Source organism: Micromesistius poutassou (assembly GCF_964030765.1).
Source record: "Micromesistius poutassou genome assembly, chromosome: 4".
NCBI classification, from domain to species: domain Eukaryota; kingdom Metazoa; phylum Chordata; class Actinopteri; order Gadiformes; family Gadidae; genus Micromesistius; species Micromesistius poutassou.
In genome coordinates, this window is record NC_140274.1 from 22,171,866 (window position 1) to 22,183,222 (window position 11,357).

At 46.5% G+C, this 11,357-nt stretch overlaps 2 protein-coding genes across 2 annotated transcripts; both read right to left on the bottom strand.

Annotated features, from left to right (window-relative positions):
* Window positions 1–1,731: 1,731 nt before the first annotated feature.
* On the bottom strand, window positions 1,732–7,032 carry LOC311342208 (dehydrogenase/reductase SDR family member 13-like). Its single transcript, XM_084467019.1, has 5 exons — window positions 6,820–7,032; window positions 6,568–6,686; window positions 5,567–5,690; window positions 4,357–4,704; window positions 1,732–2,329 (listed from the first exon to the last, which is right to left on the bottom strand). The coding sequence occupies exons 1-5, from the start codon at window positions 6,944–6,946 to the stop codon at window positions 2,076–2,078; spliced, it is 972 nt and encodes a 323-aa protein (XP_084323145.1). The 5' UTR covers window positions 6,947–7,032; the 3' UTR covers window positions 1,732–2,075.
* A 1,797-nt stretch (window positions 7,033–8,829) lies between these two features.
* LOC311342209 (dehydrogenase/reductase SDR family member 13-like) lies at window positions 8,830–11,142 on the bottom strand. Its single transcript, XM_084467020.1, has 5 exons — window positions 10,913–11,142; window positions 10,560–10,678; window positions 10,292–10,415; window positions 9,742–10,068; window positions 8,830–9,387 (listed from the first exon to the last, which is right to left on the bottom strand). The coding sequence occupies exons 1-5, from the start codon at window positions 11,049–11,051 to the stop codon at window positions 9,128–9,130; spliced, it is 969 nt and encodes a 322-aa protein (XP_084323146.1). The 5' UTR covers window positions 11,052–11,142; the 3' UTR covers window positions 8,830–9,127.
* Between the last annotated feature and the right edge of the window lie 215 nt (window positions 11,143–11,357).

Below are 11,357 nucleotides of genomic sequence, written 5' to 3' on the forward strand. Positions count from 1 at the left end.
CACGGCCTTTTTCATGTAAACAAAGTGAGCCCTCGAAGCGTCTGAATCAATCAGTGTGCAACACTACGCATCCAACAGCAGCTGACTAATTGACGCACTAATCCAGTCACTAAGTACTACCGCAGACTATAAGGAGGCAAACCCAACGCACAAACCCATTGACGCTGCGCTTCCTCGAGCGCCGCGTAGAGCAGCCTGAGTGACAGAATACCTATGGACTCCACGCCCGCGGAATTAAGCACGGCCCGCCCCACCAGGCCGCGGTCACGACCTCTGGTCTGAGTGTAGCGCGGTATTGTTTCTGGTTAACCCTTTACTGGGTTAGCGATAGTTCTGATCTGTCAATAATTCACGTGCGTTGATTAAGTCTTCTTAACTAACTAACTAACTAAGAAGTCTACGTTTATTCGGTCCACCCACATTCCTGGCAATGTATAACACACACACACACACACACACACACACACACACACAGCAAAACAAACACGTCTTTGTGATGAGACATGGGGTTAGTATGATCGTTGCCGTTTCTTCAAGAAGGTTCAAGATCAGCCAATGGCAATCGAAGGGGAGGACGTAGTGACGACGAGAGGACACACACAGGCAGAGATACTTGTAGGCGGACTTAAGATGGGAATCGATCAAGGATGTACAGCCCCATCCAACCAACGACCAACACGGAGGTTAAAGGAGAACCCTGCACTGAGGAATGTCCTAGAGTGAGTAATTACAAGAGCACCACTCTTAACACACACAACTGACCTGCCTTTCGTTGCCCACCCGTGTTTATAATCAGTGCTCATAATGAACACAATCCATAGGTCTGCTGGGTTAAGGTCTTCAACAACCTTGCTCCGAGCAACAACAGCCAGCGAGCATGAACAACGACGGCCGCTCCGACTGCCGTCACCCTGGTACACTACTGCCCCCTTGTGGCGTGATTAAAAATGACAACTTTTGGCAGATTTGAACTACATTTCGAATGAAGTAAGAATGTCCAGCAACTTTTGTGTCTGGTGAAGGTGGCAATGAAAAACTAAGAATAACAGAATAACAAAATGTAGATGTAAAGTTTATAGCTTTATTACAAATTAGATTGAGCACTGAGCACACCATTAGAGCATAAATATTGAACACGCGATTTTACACGTCAATCCTTCATCCTTAATTTTCTTTCATTCATTTGGGGTGATGGTTCACCATGAGCCGGTCAGTGTACGTGGGTTATTTCTTCCTTTATAAGAGTTAAGATATAAGAGGCGCGCCATTATTGTCAAATATGATAACACGATATGAGAGCACACAATACACTACAATGCACTCATTAAGTGACAGATGGTGGTGCTTTTCTGCCGCTGGGGTCCACAGGTAGAGCTTCACATTTGAGCCAGTGGCTGTGGGAACGTCACTGCCAGTAGTCGTTAACACACACAACAATCCCTGTTAACAGTGGAATGCTTTTAACCCACAGAGGGCAAATCTGAGTCAATTTTCACATCTAATTTTTTTTTACTTTCTGCTTTTAAATCCCGATTTGTGCCAGGTTCAATCCATGGCACTACCGTGCGACCCGCATCGTTTTTAGTTTTCAAACCCACGTCAAAACCTTAATCGTTTGTAATACAATTAATAAGAATGGATCGGGGCAGTCAGAGGAGCGTAGAAGAGAAGAGATCGTCTTGTAGCGCACGCATAAATACGGCCCCATACAGAAACATAAACTCATTAGAAACAAACGCCCACAAAACCTTTTTTTTTTACAAATCTTTCAATTCCAGTTTAAACGCAGAAGTCTTCATCCATAGTTAGGGACCCCTGTGACGGTTCCCTGTATATCGTGTTATAGTTCTTTGTCATTGCACTCTTAGGTTCTATGGTTATTGGTTATGGGTTGTTGTTGTTGTTTGCTTTGTCCCCTGTTCATTCTGTTGTCTATTTGTTTCTAGGACTGGGGAGCAGTGACATAATTGATTGGCAATTGGCGTGCACCTGGGCCCGGGTGCCAACGCCCTATAAAAGCCTGCTTCCCCAATAATAATAATAATAATAATAATAATTCAGACTAAAGCGACAGACTAGCTGGTCAGCCTCTCGCTGACTTCCCACAGCTTGTTGGCCAGGCCGTCGTCGCGGCCCCGCGCGCCCACCCGCTGCGGCCGGCCACCGGAGAAGTAGCGCCCGCTGAGCGGCTCGACGCCGGCCTCCAGGGCGCAGTGCAGGGTGCCCTGGGCTCCGGCTTCAGCGTCCAGGAAGAAGAGCTTGGCCACGGGCGCAAGGAGCAGCCGCAGCCACGCGGGCGCGCCGCGGAGTAGCTCCGTGTGCACCAGCCCTGGAAAGAGAGGGAAAAAAAAAAACGATGTTTGTTAAGACGAGGATTTTGATTTAAACTGCACCTAACTGCACATGCATTCTTTTTTAATTGACTATTATTACTAAATTCGTAGCACTTTTCACCTTAATACTAGGCCTGGGCGATATGGCGGAAAGACCTCGATCACGATATACTGTAACTTGATCATGTTTATCGAATTTAAATGAGCTAAAAAGACAAGGAATTACCATGCTGGATTTAAATACTTCTGTTTAACATACGGACTATACGGAATACGACCTTCCACTGTTCTTCAGTGATGAATACTGCAATGTCGACACAACAATGAAAAACACTCAAATATTGTAAATAAGTATGGAACCGTGTTTGTGTAACAAACTGCTAGATTCGGTGGTCCAGTCTCTTATCGATATATTTTGTATATGATATGATATATGATATGTTTTATATTGATATTGATCAAAAGTCTATCACAATATGACAATTTATTGTTTTATTGCCCAGGCCTACTTAATACCCTACCAGTATTTCATTAATACACAGGATCAGATGTTATAATCCCTTGTGCCAAAATCCAAGGAAAACACATTCAGAAGCCCCTGCCCAGACTAACCTTACAAACACGTTGGCCACTAAGATACCAACCAATGGTGAAAAACACAAGACAAATGGCTCATCTAACAGCAGTAAATACAGCAGTATGCAGCATTTCATTGGGGTTATCAAGTGGGCACCCTCTTTCACCGATGTTTCGTTAAGTTAGGCCCACGACACCTGAGGGCTTAACAATGACACCAGCGTCCTGGAGTCACCCCCCTCTATGCTGCCACCACATTGCCACATTTAATGCATCCAAATACTCTTTACTGCATCGTACCCCTAGCCCTACCCCTAAGCCTGACCAAACAAACACGTTAGCACATTAGTCAGCTGGCTTACCTTAGCTTGCACCCCAGAAAGTATGTTTTCTCTTTATCCACAGCCATTCACTTGCTCGTTCTGCTGCCAAGGACATGTTACTAACCGCCTGCCTCAGACTTCGTCCACAAATGCCCAGTTCAGTCAGCGAGCTAATAGCAGATCTAGCCACGAACCCCCGCGTGCTGATTTCAATAGGCCTTAGTCACGTACTCCAGCCTCGCTGTGCTGCCTCTCCAGCCATCTCAGCATACTTCGCTTTCTTAAGCTCATTGGCTTTTTAAACTCTGCCTTCCCAAGGAACTGTAAGTTCAATGAAATAAACAATCTTCTCCAAGTCCGACCACAATAGCATACCTGGTCTCACGCACACTACCTCCGTCAACGGACGCGTCTCATCGACTTTGCATGGGGGCGCCCTCGAAATGCATTGTGGGTCCGTCCGTTCTTTTGGGCTCTGTGGCCTTGCGTCACAAGTTGAGAAATGTTCAACTTTTTCGGAAAGCGACGGGTCCGTCGGCCAATCAGATCGCGGTTATGCAAATACACTAGTGTGCCGCTACATGGACTCTGTCCAATGAAACGGTGTTTGTGATGCAACCCGCCGTGGAAATGTCAGAAAGCCGGCCGGCAGTGACCTGACACTGACCTGGGTGGAGGCAGTAGCAGGTCGGGGGGGGGGGGGGGGTCACACTGGGGGGGGGTCACACTGACCTGGGTGGAGGCAGTAGCAGGTCGGGGGGGTCACACTGACCTGGGTGGAGGCAGTAGCAGGTCGGGGGGGGGGGGGGGGGTCACACTGGGGGGGGGTCACACTGACCTGGGTGGAGGCAGTAGCAGGTCGGGGGGGTGTCACACTGGGGGGGGGGGGGGGGGACACTGACCTGGGTGGAGGCAGTAGCAGGTCGGGGGGGTCACACTGGGGGGGGGGTCACACTGGGGGGGGGGGGGCACACTGGGGGGGGTGTCACACTGACCTGGGTGGAGGCAGTAGCAGGTCGGGGGGGGGGGGGGGGGGTCACACTGGGGGGGGGGTCACACTGACCTGGGTGGAGGCAGTAGCAGGTCGGGGGGGGGGGGTCACACTGGGGGGGGGTCACACTGACCTGGGTGGAGGCAGTAGCAGGTCACCCCTGTCCCCTCCAGCCGGTTGGCCAGCTCCCGGGTGAAGAGCACGTTGCAGAGCTTGCTGCCGCAGTACGACCGCAGCACGTACAGCCACGCCGCCGGCCCCCCCCACGCCAGGTCGTCGTCCCCCCGCCGCCCGGACGCCAGCAGCAGGGCGCAGTCGACGGCGCCCCAGCGGTGGAGGAGCCCCGCCACGGTGACCACGCGGCTGGGGGCGCAGCGACGGAGATGCCCCAGCAGGAGGTTGGTGAGCAGGAAGTGCCCGAGGTGGTTGACGCCGAACGCCACGCCGAAGCCCTCCTTTGTGTAGCCCGACCCCATCACACCTGCAGGGGGCGGAAAGGAAAGGAGGGGGGGGGGGGGGGGGGGGCGCGTTGTTGTTGAAAGGTAGCCGTGACGACGACACGCTTACCGGGTGTGTGAGTGGTGGTGATTGGCCGCCGCCGCCGGTACGAGCCGTTTTTTGGAAATCGTCCCCTTGTGACGTCACAGGTGGGCGTGTCCACCTAGACGTGTGTGCTGGGATTGGTCAGTCCACCGGCTGCCGACTACCGACTACCCGGTGGACCGTAGCTCAACCGTCGCTCATCTTATCCGTCAACACAGCACAGGTGGACACGCCCACTTGTGATGTCATAAGGGGCAGAGTTCCAAAACGGCTTGTAACGGATAATCACACTCACACCTGGTGGCACGTCACGGGACCTTTAAGTTCCTCTTTGTAATTGAATCTTGGCTTGAATCTAATTTTCTATATTAGCAACTTTTGTTTGTTATCATTATTACACGTAAAAGGACATTACCGGCCCAGGTGATCAAACAATATCTCCTGGCTTCACTAAAACCTCTGTTACCAATACAATACAGCAAAATTAATTCAGATTTTACGATTTTGGAACTTTTCTTTTAACAAAGTACGGCCACGCCCATATTCTGAACTCAACTGCTGCATAGGCCAGCCTGATGTTCATTGCGAAAAGAACCAAAATAAATGAAGAGGGAAAGTTATTAATTAATGAATAACGTATTAATACATAATTTAGCAACAATGGGACAAGATGGCAGCCAACAATGTACATTACTTTGCCTGCTGATACTTGGAAAAAGAACATGTAGCCGTTGAGTTGGTCAATATTTAAAGTATTTAGGGTGTTTCAAAAGTCTACAGATGCTGTGCTTTGTACAAACCTGCATTGTTGATAAGAAGATCCAATCTAGGTTCAGTCTCCAGGAAGGTTTCGGCAAAAGCACGAACAGACTTGAAGCTTCCCAGATCCAACGGCATGAATATCACCTCACTGCTCCCGCTGTCCTTTAGGAGAGAGAGAGAGACAACACTGGGAATAAAAACACAAACATGGCTCACCTTTTATTAACAATAATTAATTAAACAAAGTACGTGTTAGTCACCAAAGCACTTTGCTATTACAATTATGATGAAATAACCCTTAAGGCAGTTGGTCTATTTTGCTCAATTGGAATGCTTCAATAAATAAATACAAATAATTTGAGGGTTATTTAAAATAAAATCATCAAATAAGCTCCTTAAACCTTGGCTATATTTCTAGTATGGTACGTATTACATTGTTAGATAAAAAGCTTATGAGACAGTAGTACATTTAGCTTCCACTCCAATTGCCCCCACGTTGAATCCCCATTGAAAATTATTCTACCAGTGATTATGGTCTAAATTAACCGAGGCATATTATGTACACAACATACGCAAGGGTGGAGTTGACCTGCACTATGGAAATAGTACTTATTGTATGTTTAGTGCAATAAGGTACACGTCTCGTATCCTTTACTTTTCTCTAGTTTATCCAAAAGGAAAAATCGAATTTAAATGACACTCAGCTATGGTCTCGTCAGAACAGCTGAATAAGTGGAACTGCACAAATCAAGCAGTCAAAGCACATCCGGAAAGGAGACTCCAGTCTCCAAGTTTGTCCAGTTAAAATTTCAAACATCACACACATTTCTAGGTGACAGGCACCACCATTATTTGGTAACCGCACTTCAATTGCATCACCCAAATACTTGAGACAGTGGAAAGGACACGATGCATCTAGAGCTCCTTTCATTGTTGGAGTGTCTGCCATAGAAAGGATCTCGAGGCTTGCCAGTGAGTGATATACACCATCCTGGAGAGGACAGACTGTCTGCCTGAGTCGGTCTGAGTCGGCCCTTACTCTTCGGATGTCATAAACAGCAGCCTCAGCTTTCTCCTTGTGGCGGCATGCCAGGATGACTCTGGCACCTCTTCTGGCTAAATCCAAGGCTGTGGCTTTTCCAATACCAGTATTGCTTCCTGCGCCAGGACCCAAGAACACACGCACATTGAACACTGCCATCGTGTACTGCAAGTTAATTAAATAATGTATAGATATATATATGTATGTGTGTGTGGATATTGGGTTAATGTATTAATCTGACAACGTAACCGGTCACTATTGCAGTCTTCCCCTTCATGTTTGCAGAACTTGTGCATCTCCCTCCTTTAAGAAAATTATAGATAACTATAATATATAAGGTGATTGCTCCCGCGAGAACGGTCAACACAACTGACATGATCGCATGTAGATGTTATCGCATGTATATATCATCTTAAACCATGGCTATATTAAACAAGAAAGGTTTAAACAAGTGGACACATGAAACGCTGTGGTTCCCTACGAATACGCTCCGGGTTGAGTTCCGCCGGCTCCACCCGGACGTTGGTTCCGCCCCCAGCCTCCACTGGGCTCACATGTTCCTTTCACTTCACGGTAGGAGAGAGAACGCCAGTTATCCAACTGCCGATTTGCTTCCAGACCAATTTCATACTTTTATAAACACACTTACCACTTTGGCCACAATTAAAAAAAATAAAAAAAAGTTGATCTCTCATTTGCAATGCAGATGTGTGGGTCCCACTTCACACTGCAATTATGTAGTCCTACATGCACAGAATCCTCTCAAACCGAGCGAATGGTAACAATAACAAAAACTATTAACTTTTCATGAAGCATTGTACATAATTACAATGACAACACATTAAATGTTCCAAATACTCCAGGATACTCAGCAACTTATATCGTACTGTGGAGACTAGTATCCTAATTACAGGCTGCATCGCCTTCTGATATTGCCATTGCAATTTAAGAAGTTTGCCATTGCTGAACTTCTTAAATTGCAAAGAAAAATACGATTTGAGAGAGAATAAAACTAACGAAGGCACAAAAAAAAAAATAATAATAATAATCTTCCCAGGCACCTAACGCTACGGTGTGTAGTGGTGCAGTTCATATACAACATCGCTCATTATCACATATAACTAATAATACTAATAACATAAAACTCATAACAGTTGTATCATGAGTATCATGAGTAGGGGTGGGTGGGACTCGTAACCATGGGGATAACACGCCCCCCTCTTTCCTAAAACTCTCAGCCTAAACGCAGCTTCTCTTGGCATTTTAAGATATCTATCTATCTATCTATCTATCTATCGACAGACAGACAGACAGACAGACAGACAGACACAGATAGAGACAGAGAGATAGATATAGATAGATAGAGAGATAGAGATAGAGACAGATAGATAGATAGATAGATAGATAGATAGAGACAGAGAGATAGACATATATAAATAGGATAGATAGAGACAGAGAGATAGATAGATAGATAGAGAGACCGAGAGAGACAGATAGATAGATAGAGAGACAGATATATATAGATAGATAGATAGATAGAGAGACAGAGAGATATAGATAGATAGATATAGACAGAGATAGACAGATATATAAATAGAGAGATAGACAGACAGATAGATAGACACAGAGAGACAGATAGAGACAGATATATATAGATAGACAGATATATATAGATAGAGACAGAGGGATAGATAGATAGATAGACAGAGAAATAGACAGATAGATAGATAGAGAGACAGAGAGATAGACAGATATATAGATAGATAGAGACAGATATATAGATAGAGACAGAGAGATAGACAGATAGAGACAGATATATAGATAGATAGAGACAGAGAGATAGACAGAGAGACAGAGAGATAGACAGATAGATAGATAGAGACAGATAGAGAGACAGAGCGATAGACAGATAGAGAGACAGACAGATAGATATATAGAGACAGAGAGATAGACAGATAGATATATAGAGACAGAGATAGATAGAGAGACAGATAGATAGATAGATAGAGAGACAGAGAGATAGACAGATAGAGACAGATATATAGATAGAGACAGAGAGATAGTCAGATAGATAGATAGATAGATAGATAGATGATAGATATACCAACTTAGAACTGTGGCAGAAAATTGCATTCCGTTTTAAATGATTGTGTCTTAGTGGAATTTCCTCAGAATCTTGCCAACTGCTCCTTTTAAGAGAGCTATGCTGAATACTAAACAAGTAAAAACATTTAAAGTATTTATGTTTGGTGTATCGGTCTGTAATTATACAAGACGGTTTATTGATTGATTTAAGCACTTGCAGTTTCAGCAGGTAAAACCAGTATGGAGGAGAACCAGGAAGACACTTTGCGAACAGCTAAAAAAGCTTTGTCCAGGTTTACCATCCTGCATGGAGGCTCCTCGATGGGTGAATAAAAGCAGACCGATCAGCATGAAAAGGAAAACCGTATTGCAATTACATCCTTGTAAAGTAAAGTCGAGCAACACAATTAACAAACAATACAAACAACAACATCAATTAAACAATTGTGTTCAGAGTTCCATGTCGACCGGGTCAGACCAGCCCGCTCAGTCTTTCGCTCAGCTCCCACAGCTTCTGAGCTGCCACGTCGTCCTTCGCTTTGGGATAGAGGTCCCTCACTGTGCAGTTGGAGAAGTATCTGCCGCTGAGGCCCTCGATGCCGTCCTGCAGGGCGCAGTGCAGCGTGGTCTGGGCCCCCTGCTCCGTGTTCTTCAAGAAGAAGGCCGTGAAGGGCGCGAGCAGAGCTTTGAGCAGCTTGCTCGCGTGGCGGCTCAGCTCGGAGTTGATGGCTCCTGGAACAAGGAAGGAATTAAGTCGATTAGCGAACCAAACAAATACAACCCAATAGTACTCAGTGAAAAAACTGGTGTTCAGTCGGTCAGATTGACGCCTGATGCGAGGAGGAGTGTAACGGACGCCAACTAGCCTGGTGCTAGCTGGCGGTAGTACGTTTGTAAATCCTCACACCCCCCCCTAGCCTTAAGAACGCTCCTAGCCGCTGAGTTAGAAGCCTCTGGGCTTTTAGCTCGGTGGTTAAGAGCGTTCCACTCCCACGCCGGTAGTGATGTCGTCGTAGTTCGAGAGGTGGCAGGTTCGAGACCCGCCTGCGAGCGGTCGAACCTGCGGCCTCTGCTACAGGAGCTCACCTGGGTGCAAGCTGTAGCAGGTGACCTCGGTGCCCTGGAGCCTCTTGGCCAGCTCGTGGGTGAAGAGCACGTTGCACAGTTTACTGTCGCTGTAGCTCTGCATGGTCCGCCACAGCGAGGACCCCGTGCCCAGCGCCCTGTGGGTGTTCAGACACTGGAAGTCGATCCTCCCCAAGTTGTGTCCCACGGACGACACCGTGACCACGCGGCTGGGGCCGCACGCCTTCAGCCGCTCCAGCAGCAGGTTGGTCAAGAGGAAGTGACCGATGTGGTTGACCCCGAACATCATCCCCAGGCCGTCTTCTGTCTTGCCGTGCAGAAGGACCCCTGTGGTGCACATGGACACCGGTCAAATCCCTGCATTTCATTCTCCTGAAGAAAAACCTAATCAGCAATTAACCCCATTCTTTCTTAACTGACAGGGAGAGTGGGGGCACATGTACTTAACTAAACATACTAGATTTCTTCGTGTTGAACGATGAAATCGACGTGGCGTCATGTAATACAGAATACAATCACTCACTGAAGGCAATTGATAATTATAACTAACCAGCATTGTTGATCAGAAGGTCCAACCTGGCCTCGGTTTTTAGGAAGTTCTCAGCAAAGCTGCGAACAGACTTTAAGCTCCCAAGATCCAACTGCATGAACACCACTTCATTGCTCCTGCTCTCCTGATGCCACACATGGAGAGTTGTGTCGACACACCGCTGTCATCTGTCATTGCCAGTGTTGCCAGATTGGGCTAGATTTCCTCGCCCAATCTGGCAACACCGGTCATTGCAATTTTAAATGAATGAAGGCCAAGGTTCATTTACCTCTTTGACTTCGGCCAGAGCAACTTCCCCTCTCAGTTGACTTCGACAGGCCAGAATGACCCTGGCACCTCTTCTAGCCAGAGATATGGCCGTCTTCTTTCCGATCCCTGTGTTGCTACCTCCAGACGTATGGAGAGAAGGAATAACAATTGTTTAATGAACCGCGATTATTACAGATGATTATTCAGCATTTATATATGCGTGTGTGTATATTGTGATTTAAAGGTAGGCATATATAACTGTTTAAACAAGGTCGTAGTTAAGACGTTTGTTGTCCATAGTTTCGTCGCAGTAACTCAAGGAATATTAAAAAGTAGACGAATATGCTCATTTAAACGGGTTGAACTCCTTACCAGTCACAATCACAGTTTTCCCATGAAGTTTAGCAGTGCTTGTGCACCGCTGTCCTTTGACGACTACATTGTGGAAAATATACCCGACGCCTATAACGCATCCCACGACCACTAGAGCGTAGGACATGATGTCGGACATATCCGTCTTTAGAAAGGAACGAGAGCCAGGCTGAGAGTGGTACAAGCAGAGGTAGACCTAAAGACTGAAGAGCTGTCCCTATATATCTAGTCTGTTAGTAACGCTCATGACGCCACACCCAGTGGGCAGAATCAAACCACAACCGGAAAAACATGGTCCTATGACTGTCGCCCAATGCTTTGCGTTGTGTAATATAATTAAGACGCGGGGACAATTATGAGGCCTCAAGTCTTCAATGCTGCTGGAATGTTACATGTGACTTGGGACAAATAAGTTTGTGCAGTGTAAACACACTTATAACACCCT

What these genes read in the sequence shown, in the direction of transcription:
- LOC311342208 (XM_084467019.1), bottom strand. Translation starts at nt 6,946, where the DNA reads ATGTCAGTTGTGTTGACCGTTCTCGCGGGAGCAATCACCTTATATATT. An exon ending in CTGTTTATGACATCCGAAGA is followed by an intron (nt 5,691 to 6,567) that starts GTAAGGGCCGAC and finishes TCTCTCCTAAAG; the next exon opens with GACAGCGGGAGCAGTGAGGT. An exon ending in CTGCTACTGCCTCCACCCAG is followed by an intron (nt 2,330 to 4,356) that starts GTCAGTGTGACC and finishes CTCTCTTTCCAG; the next exon opens with GGCTGGTGCACACGGAGCTA.
- LOC311342209 (XM_084467020.1), bottom strand. Translation starts at nt 11,051, where the DNA reads ATGTCCGACATCATGTCCTACGCTCTAGTGGTCGTGGGATGCGTTATA. An exon ending in CCTTCTGATCAACAATGCTG is followed by an intron (nt 10,069 to 10,291) that starts GTTAGTTATAAT and finishes TGTGCACCACAG; the next exon opens with GGGTCCTTCTGCACGGCAAG. An exon ending in CTGCTACAGCTTGCACCCAG is followed by an intron (nt 9,388 to 9,741) that starts GTGAGCTCCTGT and finishes TCCTTGTTCCAG; the next exon opens with GAGCCATCAACTCCGAGCTG.